Below are 11,539 nucleotides of genomic sequence, written 5' to 3'. Positions count from 1 at the left end.
CATTCTTATTTTTTGACATTTATTTCATACTAAAATGCAGTGTGATTTTAAACAAAGGTCTTTTCATGTATTTTATATATATATATATATATATATATATATATATATATATATATATATATATATATATATTTTTTTTTTTTTCAAGGGATTATCCTTCATATAATTGTTGATAAATATACAGATTGGTCCAGCTTGCTGAAGCTGAAATAAGTTTCAGTCAAGCAGTAACATTTCTAATTTCTAGTAAAAAATTACTGATATATTATAATTGCTGTCATTTAAATTTTTTGTTTTGTTTGTAGTACCAATGCACTCTAAATACTTTATATTTGGTTAAAATTTATTAACCTAGAACTATTTTCATAATCCACTATGACAAACACAGATTAGACATCAGGAAAATTGCTTCCAAAAAATAAAATAAAAATCATGAGGCCCCTGACATCATCTCCAGCCACTGAAGAAGTTTGACATGAGAATCTCTATGCTGTGAGATATACAGCATATCAGCATATGGCAGTTGAAAGGCTGAGGCAGATAAGATGTAGGTCCCAGCCACAGTTCAATTCTGTAGCTGAGCATATTAAAAGGGTAGAACTTAAATAAGAAACACAAGGTAGTTCATTGGAATTACAACATAGTATGTGGGTATGGTATAAATGTATATATTTGGAGCACCCGGACAAATGTAAGCTTGAATGATCCTAATAAAAACTTATTAACAGACACTCAAATCTGAAGTAGAACTTCAATAATGTTGAGTCATGTTGTGAAATGAGTCAGTGTAAGTAGTGCTGTATCCTATGGGATTGAGCATTGCATGGGGTCGTGTGAGTCAGGCAGTAGGTGACAGTTAAAGGGCCAACTGAGGCTAAAGAGCTCCAGATCACGCGCACACTGCTGTTCTGCCGTTGAACACACAGAGCTACATGGCGGCAGCACTCCACCCTGCACACTGCACTGCGGCACGAACAGCGCACACACGAGCTGCTGCAGGGGCTTAAAACACTGCAACTCCATCAGCACCTGGCCAAAGAGGATGAGGTGGATATATAAAAAGATGCAATGCATTAAACATTACAAGCAGGATACTGAGTGTTCTTACGTACACTGTACTGATGAAGCAAATAAGCAGCATCTCTCTGATCAGCAATGGAGAGCCATATGTTGGGGAAGGAGGTGAGATTATAGCTCAGACCTTGGCACATCTCCACCTGAATGGGCTCACAAGATGAAGCTGTAGCAGACAATGATTAAGATTGCAAATGAAATGGGCAGTGAAGGAAAAATAATAGAGAACAGATTGACTTTCTAACCCCCGTAATAAGGAATTTTTGTATATTGGAGTGAACCTGAGACAGTCTGGATAAAGCCATAATCACTTCATTTCCAGGTTAACTGAGACAAATTCCATTAGCATACTAGTGATACTAGCCAAAATTATCATTGTTTTAGCTGAGGTTCAGCACTCCCACTTTTCTTAGCTTGACCACCAGTAAAGGTAGATAGGATATCCTCCAGTTTTATCCACCTGTTTATAATGTCTCTGGTTCAGGGCTTGCTTCACAATCTCGTCATTTACATTTGGCAGACGCCCATACTCAAAGCAACTTACAGAAATAATTTGTGGTCTCCACCAAAATCATATCCTCACACTAGCACTAACAGGCCAGCACCTTGAGGATAGTAATATTACTGATTAGTATGATTGATTGTAGCCTGAGTTTTGGGGTGTGCTGATGTAAGCTATATGGCCAAAAGTTTGTGGACACCTGACCATCACACCCTTTTTTAACTTCTCAGTCCAGGTTTTGTCCCCCTTTGCTGTTATAATAACCTCCACTCTTTTGGAATGAGCAGTTCTGTTTGGTGAGTAGTGTTAGCTCAATGGTTAAGATATTGGACTACTGAACAGGAGGTCATGAGTTCAAATAACAGCACTGCCAAGTGCTTGAGCAAGGCCCTTAAACCTCAACTGCTCAGTTGTATAAACAAGGTAACTGTAAGCTGCTTTGGATAAGGGTGTCTGCCAAATACTGTCAAATCTAAATCTATTGTTCACAAGTATTTATGATCAAATGATTGTTTCATTAAAACAAATTACACAGGGCATAATAGTCCAAATGAATGCACACTGTAACTGATTAAAACTTATACACATCATTAATTGTGAACAACCTTGTTGTTGATAATAATGGGAACTATTCAAATCAAATTTAGCTAACTTGTTATATTGATAGTTATGGTTAAATTGCAATGAGACAGACCCAACTGCTCTACTTTCCAGGGTAATCAGTGTCTCTAATATTGCTGCTTTGGAGTATTTTTGGTCTCCAATATTGCTAATTCTTATTCTGTATTATTAACAGCAAAACACATAATGATTCTTTAATCTTTCAACAAAAATGTTATTGTATGCCAGCTTTAAAAGAGAGGTTATCAGGTTACCCTATTATGTTCATAGCAATGCTTTAATTTCTTATATTAAATTACATATGGTTGTATCTCAAAAGTGTATGCATGTTCTTACCAAAAGGTGGATAGGTGGAATTGCTGCAGTTTTGCTCATCTGAACCATCTTCGCAGTCATTCCAGCCATCACAGAGCCAGTCACGTTGTAGACATTCCCCTGTACTGCAGGCAAACTGCTCCGGACTGCAGCCTCCTTAACAGAGTAAAATTGAACCACGAACATGAAATGTTATATATTCATAAATCTCTATAATTAATACATGTGCTAACTGACACTTTATAAATGGTAGTTATAGCTGTTTTATAATTATAATTATATTGTTTTATAATTATGTGGTGCTACTATATATCTGTTTATTTATATTCGGTATATTGTCACATGTTTTACAGAGCATACTATTTACAATGATCATTTTTAATGTTGTGTCTGCACCCCAGTGACCTACAGTATCAAATAACTCACGCCCATATAATACTCACTCTCTGAGAGAGAGATGACCTGATATGAGGCATAAAAGCCACTGTCTGCCACACCTTCATCAGCCACAAACACCACACTCATCACAGGCCCAGTGGAGGTAAGGTCAGGAGGGAGGTCTGAGCCACAGTATCTATAGCAACCATTAGAGAGCAGTTTTATTTGATTTTTATCTAGCAGAATAATCAGAAGCAGTTTGTATAAATGGTCTAGCTAGATAACATAGTACCAGCAATGGCTGTAAACTTTTTTTTTTTTTTCAATTACAGAATTGTATGAAGAGGTGAGACTGAAACTGATTCCATTTTAGTCCAGACTGTAGATTCATACAGTGAAAAGTGAATTGCACTCTAGATTTCATCTCCATTTGGGCTGAAAATTTTCAGCTTGCGTTGTTGACACATGCTGCATGTGAAATACAATGAAATTGGATAGCATTTTTGTTTTCAAGCACCTGTGCTGTGCTGGTAAGAATAAATGTGAAAACTAAACAGCAATTTAGAGAAGACATTCTCACCTGCCTAGGATATTGCTGTCTCCAGTGTTGCTACTATCATGAACCTCAACATAGTCAAACTCACAGACATCTTGAGTCTCCAGGCTGAAGTTGTGGAAACTCAGCTGGATACCTTGGCCTTTCTCTGCGGATATATGCCACGTACACCGCTGAGAAAGTGCAACAGAGATATATGGATAAGACTAAGACCCCATTTAGACCTGGACATTTCATGTGACTTGTATTTGGATGGTTTTCTGATAAGATTTTAACAACATGCCTTTACAGTTGAAGTCAAATGCATTTCCAGTCGCTTGTGCATTAATATGCACATCATCTAGTTATATTCAAACACCATCTTCTCCAGTCGATTGTGCATTAATATATTAAACAACTATATTCAAACACCTTTCAGTGTTGTTCCTCCTTTTTGCTGTTTTCTGAATAAATGGTTGCTACATAAAATATAGATTTTTAAAAGTGTACACAGAGCATGTGTGATATCTATTGGGCAGGATTTCACTCTGATTCTACACATTTACTACACGGTTTTCCTTGCTTCCATCAAATAAACGTTTACTTCTGAATTCAGAGTTGTATTTTAATGAGTGATTAAGGTACTTTATTAGTTAATTATTTGTTCTCATCACTAGTTTGTTAAAAGTGGCACTTACCTGCTGGTGAGGATAAGGCATTGGATGATTTGGACTGGACAGTGAGCCACTTGAACCTGTCTTTTCACCTCCACAGTCTGTGCAGCAGTACAATAATTAGGAGAGACAGAATTATTCATTTTATGTGAAAGGCCAACAGTCCACTCTCCTACTACATAGTGCATAGTACAGTTAACCATGAATTAATTAATGTGTGAATTTAGAGCTCCTACCCTTGTGTTTGTGGCTGCAGTTGGCCTCATCTGTCTGGTCCTGACAGTTCACCTGGTTGTCACACACAGACACAGGCAACAGGCAACGGCCACTATCGCACATAAACTCCTCTGTAGAGCAGCTTTCTAACAGCCAATACCGCACATACCAAGAATAATTATCTAATTGGTCTTATTTATTTATACTATTTTTATACAACAAAACTTGTCACTAATAATCAAACCCACACAACTTTTGGACTGTAGTCACCCTCATATGCAGCTATTAATATAGTAATTGACAGTCCATTTCCTCAGCTTTGTTCAATTACACCAGGGTAACTGTTTATTTACTGTATTATGCTGGCCTTGTTGCTTTTATTGGAAGTGAACTTTTGCACACTTGTGTTCCACTTATTGAACAGTTTTGCACTTTATGTAGTTCTGTGTACAGCATTCCTGCATTAGAGTATACTGTATGTTTCATTACATTCAAATCCAGGCTTCTGTCAGTAACAATAGACCTCAGTAGAAGAAGGCATAATACTCCAATATCAGAGACAGGAATCATTCTCTAAATGTAAGACATTTAACAAACATCTTAGGTCCAAGACTTTTCATTTTCTCCATTTTCAGGAAAATAATGCATATTTTGGACAGTAGAGTTCAGAGACTTATTCCAATATATAACACATTACGCTACAACATAAAGTACACTTACTTTGCCATGGAAGGATGGCGTGATACTGTGCAATGAAGCCGTTGCCCCCTATACTGCCATCAGATCGGAATGAAACCCATACAGTGCTGCTGTTAGTGTTCACAGTGGGTGGAGCCACATTACCACAGAACCTAGGGGTAGAAAGACCTTAATGTTACTAATTTGTAGCCTTAATCAAATTATATTTGTATTGATTTGCATTTGTATTCGCTCCATTTATGTGTGAGATTTAATAATGTTATGTTATTAGTTAATATGGTCACATTTTTGGAGATATTTGGAGTTCTCTTTGTGTTGCAAGGATGTTCAGCATGAGTATATTGTGAATATTAGTCCTAGGATGAGCGCATTACAGTGTTCATGTTTACACCAGCGGTTCTTGAGATTTGGGCATAAACAGTTTTTGGTAATTTTATGAAGACAAGCAAGACAAGCACCTGGTGACTGTGATATTATGCTCTCCCTCTTCTCTAAGTTCCAGCCAATCAAAAAGGCATGGCAGCGGTCCCTCAATGGCCAGGGAGGAGATGTAGAGCTGGACCAGAGATGGGGGCGACATTCTGATCACCCACACACACAAAGAGTCAGGAGGGTATTGGCCTGGATGGTTGGGGGAGCTGATAGTTCCCTCTGATTCAGTCAGGATCCCTCCACATTCTGGAAGAGGGGAGGTTCAAATGACAGAAGTGGCTGATCTTTAAATGATCCTGAAAGTGACATGACTTTTGTTTATAAAATAAAACAGTAAAAAGGCCAAACATTTACTTGTATATGGGATGGGCTCATGCTCAAGGTGTGGCATGGGTGAGCTGTATTCAGGAAGAGGAATAGTGGGATTTGTGACAAGACTTTGCTGAACACTGCCACCACTCCAGGAGTTTAGAGACAGCACTCTTCCTTCAGCAGGATCTCGATTCATATCTGTGAAAAGGACACGAATAAAAGTAACTTAAAAAAATAAAACTCTATACAAACACCTCTGTGCACAGACAAATAGCTTGGCATCACAATAGCCCAAAAGCAATTAATTAGTAAGTCATTTTGTTGCATTCCATTGACTGAATTGCTTTACAATGACTGAATCATCACTGTTTGCATAAGATGCTACTATATAGTCTACACAACAGTAAAAGGCAGCTACATATGAAGTGGTAATCAAATCATTAGTATCAACATTTATGCATTGGGATTAACTTTGAATTGAAAAATCCTAACAGTTGTGAAGCCAAAAGAAATGCAGTAATAAAAAGTCATTTGGAAACTATCTGAGTGATCTGTATCCTTAATGCAATAAGAGTACGAGTGCTGCTCACTCACGTTTGAGAACAAGTGCTAGTGTGAGTCCCAGGACAGCCAACAAGAACAGCACAGCTGCTGAAAACAACAGTGCTCCCCAACTACACCACCGTCTCCTCACACAGACCCCACACAGACCAAACACGCTGCTTCCTCCTGCAATACCATAGTGAGAAGAGTGAGGACAGATACTAACCAATGCTAATTATATTAATCATTGTAAAACCGATTATGATCTGAATCAGGTGTGTCAGAGCAGGAAATAAAAAATACACATTGCATGAGATCCTACAAGTCACTTATACACACGAGTGTCATATACCATTGAGTGTTAAATATCATTGTATTTCCTGGTCATATACACTATGATACAAAATTGAGGGGAGCTTTTTTTTCTATATAAAAACATTTATAAATGAATTCAATGTACAGTAAAATATTCTGATGTTATGTATATTCACAATTTTATGTCATTTCTGACAACTCCCCTAATTTCATCAATACTGAAACAGGTCTTGCTCAATCCCAGGTAATGAACAATTCATAATCTTGTTATTTTACATAATCCTATTGTATTTTTTCCAGAAAAGTATATAATGTGGTAGTGATTTTAACATGTCAGTCATTACCTAAACTTTACCACACCTGCTCCCATTCAGACAAGTCAGATATATTTAAATCTAGATTTATTTATTTTTTTTGTATTATGTTGGCTCATATTATATTCTTTCTGATCCTTTGTACATATTCATGAATTTTTTCTGCTGCGCTCTTGGGCATGTTTTCATAATCTTCTTTTGGTAGTGAGAAATGTTTAAGTTTGAATTGTTTCAAGTGTGATCATTCGAGTGAATTTAGGTTTTTTAATTTAAGGGAAAACTAGTCACTAGTCAAAACTTTTGATAGGTAGTGACATGTTTTAAAATCACATTCAGAGTTTCTGACTTTGAAAATATTTTATTTTAATATGCTTTAGGACATCTCTTAAGGCATTTACTTGCCATGTGGTCTAGATGGAGAAAAAGGATTCATATTTCTTTCTGGAGCCTATCCCAGGGTTCTTGGGGCAAAAAGCGGTGGACACCATGGACTTGGTGCCAACCCATTGCAGGGCGCAATCACACACACACACACACACACACACACACTATAGAAAATTTGGAAATGCCAATCAGCATACAACATAAGTCTTTAGAAACTGTGTGTACACAGAGTGGAGGTGGGATAATAATAGCAATCATTTTTCAAAATTAAAATAAAAACTACGGCTGGTGGGTTGTGCACCACTTCTTTAAAAAATTTCCCATAAAAATGCTAAGGGATACTTACGAGTTGTAGCACTGTTGATGGGTTCTGAGGATATGGCAACCTTAAATACTTTGATTTCATCATGCTCATTACCTGGTTCGAATGCTGGATTGCAAAATACATTCTGGGAAGGTTAAGAGGCAAAGATCACTGTGATCACTGTTTACACTTCTGAGATGTAGCTTCTATATATGACTCTTTTTTTCTTACCTTGTACAAATCTGAGTCATGGATGGATGTTTCAGGGTCTGCCATTTTCCAATTCTAACAAGACTTTTGACATTATTTGTGGCTGCGTTTATCCATTAAATAGAACAGAAATGTGCAACAAATGCATGTTTTAAGTAGAGCAGATGTATTAGAGCAGATGTAGAGATTGATGCTCAGGAGTGCAGTTTTTCAGAGGTTGATTACTCACCATGCTGAAGTTGTTCCTGTTTTGGTGAGGGTGAGAACTCTGAATTTTTCCACAAAGCCAAGTCAGCTGAGAGGACTGAGTAGGTAAAGAAGAGGGAGGGGATTTAGGGTCATTTGGGGCACTAAAATTCCTAATAATGAGCCGAATCTTTGCATCACACACAAGCGCGTACACGCACGCGCGCGCGCACACACACACACACACACATACACGTACGCGCGCACACGCGCACACACACACACACACACACACAACCCACTTACACATGATATCAAGGCATAATGCTTGAAATAGCACTTATTTGCTTTATTTATTTATTTTCAATCTCTTGATTTATCCTATCATTCATCTAACAGAGATTTAGCTCAATCATATTCCTAGTTCCTGACCTATTGAACTAACATGAGGATATGTTTTGATATAGGCTAAAAAGCACTGTGATATTGTATAATTTTAGCACCCCCAGGTGTTTTAAATATTTATTTCTACAATTCCCATTGTACTTTGTTACTCGATCCCATTTCCCACCAAGAAGTTAATGTGTAATCACTCATCAAACACACTTGTATACCAATCTGTCAGTGCAGTCCACAGCTGACATTGAGGTTTAATGATCGGGTTCATAATGCACTTCACCACTGTCTGTCTTTTAAGTTTTGCTCTTTACATTTCCATTGCTAAAGGTAAGTGCTGCAGTTGTACAGCACTATCGGTGCTAGAAAGACTTGTGAAAATCTGAAAACCGTCATTTATTATGCTTTGTTAATTGCAAATAGGTGGCACAAAACCGTATCAGATTTAAGGTAACAGTAGAAGGGCAATTTTTTAAACTACAGATTTAATGTACAGTTTTTATAATTATTGTATGATGCACTTTCAAGGTTTTCAATTGATTCACCCTCATAGATTCATCCACAAACGGATGATATTTAAATAATACTAGAGTTGGGACTGAGTCCACCTTTGTCGAGTTTGAGTCGAGACCAAGTCCTTAACCAATTCAACCAATCAAGTCCGAGTCCAGAAAGTAGCCTAATTAAATAGAAAAAAGATTTGAAATTGCAATTATAAACTCAACACTGAGCTGTTAAATTAATATTTCAACCTTCACAAACCAATGGCAACATAAATGGAACAAAAAATACCACTATTACATCCTGCCATTGCCATTTAATATTTTTAATTTCAGGTCATCAGCAACTCAACTAGTTTCCTAGCAAAAATGGTTTCAAAGAAAAAAAGGGGGGGGATATAGCCTAGAGATATATGTAGAACGTTTATTGTATTAAAAGTGCATGAAAATCCAAAAGGAACCTGTTTTGTTATTGTATCACATTATATTGTGTCCTCCAGTTCGAGTTGACATTTCAGTTATTTGATGCTATTTATTTGACTGTCCGAGTGTAATAAGCCTAAAGAGAACTTAATTCAGTACTCGTGGGATGAGGCGGCTTTCTGTGTGCGCGCTTCAAGTGTGTGAGCAGAGAATGTCCCCTGGTCAGGCAGGGAGACATTCATTCATTTCTTGTTATCTTAATTTAATAAGTTCATATCTATTTTTTTTATCTTTATTTTCATGTTAAACATGACGCGGACTCGACTGTACTCGGAAATATTTCCGAGTCCAAAATGTCCGAGTTCGTGTGAAGTCTGAGTTGGTTCATAATTGGACTCGAGTCCAAGTCCGGGATTGAGTACCCCAACTCTAAATAATACCCTACTTTGGTGCACAAATGTTTCATATCTAATATAGTTTTAGGCCATTTAATAAAACATTGATTATATTTGTGAAATTTATAGTCGTTTATACAGAAAAGTACAGATATGTTAAAAACAGAGATTATATTTGGCCTGAAAAAAAATACAGTCGTAAAAGATTATTTATTAGTCTGCACCCATCATCTACTATTAAATATATACTAAATATGTAATTATACATAATAATTATGTATATTAATTATTTTCAAATCCATAATCCATAAAATCACTGGGGATATGTCAATGCATATAAATAATAATAATAATAATAATAATAATAATAATAATAATAATAATAATAATAATAAAGTGGTCATTATTATAAAATATCATAAATATCTGATTACTCAGTTCATGCAGAAAATGACTATGACTATGAAGATGACAATCAAAAGTGCAGTACGACAGAATCCTTTAAAGGAGTTACAGTAAAATATTCCAACAATGGCAACGTGGGGAGTGAAGCAACCTACCACTGCAAAGATGGATATAAACCCTACCCAATATCCAAAAAAACCTGCAACTCTAAAGGAAAATGGGAGCCAGAAATATCCAGGGTGATTTGTGAAGGTCAGATGGTTATAGATGATACAAAATTATTACAATACATTTGCTGTTTACATTTACATTTTTTGTAAATTTTATTTTTAAAAGAAATCTTACATGCAGTGATGTCTTATTTTAGAAGAAACAGATTATGATGATATTGAGGAGCCCAAAAAGAACTGCTCTGTGGCAGAGATGATAAAGGGAGGAAGTGTTTCCTACTCCAACAAAGGCTTAGAAGGCAGTGTGCTGACATACACCTGTAATATTGGATACTACCCTTATCCAGTCACCACAAGAGTTTGTAACTCTAGAGGGGAGTGGTCAACCATGATACTGCCTAATGGCAAGACAGTGTCCACTGCTACATGCAAAGGTAAGCTATTAAATATGTCTTACCGTTTAAGACCATGATTCTGAAAATTCAAATAAGAGTTATGACTGGGTTTGATGCATTCTCTTTGGATAACTGTTTCAATTTTTCTCACCTTTTCAGACATTCTTTGCCCAGCACAGCTTCAGTTGGATAATGGCCAGTTTTGGCCCAAGAAACAGTGGTTTAAGATTGGAGAAGAGCAGGAATTCTCATGCAAGGAGGGTTTGACCTTGTTAGGTTCAGCCAAGCGAAACTGCACTGAATGGGGCCACTGGACTGGTACCCTTCCAGTGTGCATTGATGAAAGTAAGCATCCATAAAGTATAGCTCCTTGATTTATAATGTATACAAGACAAAATGAAGTACAGTCATGTAGATAGTCTTTTCTAAATGTGTCATTATGTAGAAACAAATCATTTAGAACAAAAATCTATTTCAATCAAGCAATATACTAGTATATTGTGGTTTATAGAAACTTAGTTTAGCCATACATGCATATAATGATGGACACAGATTTAATATATAATCATGCAATGGCTATGCATGCAAGTCATTTGCTTAATGATTGTGAGTTTAGAGACTTTGAGACTTTTGAGCCTTCAAATTGTTATGCAAATATACAATAGTTTAATAGTTTAGTATGCAGACACCACATATAATTAGTGTTCAGCTATGTCAGCCCCAAACATTGCTAACAAGTGTGTAACATCAGACATGCAGCCATGCAATGTTTACAGAATCTCCACTGCTAGAATAAGTGTTATTACTGTGAAGTGATCTTCTCTAGGAACAACTATTTCTC

The 11,539-nt window shown here is 36.6% G+C and overlaps 2 protein-coding genes across 2 annotated transcripts in view; one reads left to right on the top strand and one right to left on the bottom strand.

Annotated features, from left to right (window-relative positions):
- Nucleotides 1-125: 125 nt before the first annotated feature.
- mfrp (membrane frizzled-related protein) lies at nt 126-8,278 on the bottom strand. The gene is made up of 14 exons (XM_017490762.3): nt 8,058-8,278; nt 7,850-7,931; nt 7,661-7,763; nt 6,353-6,487; nt 5,801-5,956; nt 5,473-5,692; nt 5,036-5,166; nt 4,336-4,461; nt 4,124-4,200; nt 3,471-3,619; nt 2,956-3,086; nt 2,534-2,668; nt 1,113-1,240; nt 126-1,029 (listed from the first exon to the last, which is right to left on the bottom strand). Exons 2-14 carry the CDS (start codon nt 7,892-7,894, stop codon nt 805-807), a joined length of 1,761 nt encoding a protein of 586 aa, XP_017346251.1. The 5' UTR covers nt 7,895-7,931; nt 8,058-8,278; the 3' UTR covers nt 126-804.
- Nucleotides 8,279-8,656: 378 nt separating this feature from the next.
- si:ch1073-280e3.1 (complement factor B) overlaps nt 8,657-11,539 on the top strand; it is an 11,001-nt gene continuing 8,118 nt past the window's right edge. The window contains 4 exon segments of the mRNA NM_001257115.1: nt 8,657-8,740; nt 10,167-10,385; nt 10,501-10,737; nt 10,858-11,043. Of these exon segments, the coding sequence (NP_001244044.1) occupies nt 8,668-8,740; nt 10,167-10,385; nt 10,501-10,737; nt 10,858-11,043 (715 nt within the window). The 5' untranslated portion in view covers nt 8,657-8,667.

This window comes from Ictalurus punctatus, chromosome 17, assembly GCF_001660625.3.
Source record: "Ictalurus punctatus breed USDA103 chromosome 17, Coco_2.0, whole genome shotgun sequence".
Classification (NCBI taxonomy): domain Eukaryota; kingdom Metazoa; phylum Chordata; class Actinopteri; order Siluriformes; family Ictaluridae; genus Ictalurus; species Ictalurus punctatus.
This window is presented reverse-complemented; position numbering and strand designations above follow the sequence as displayed.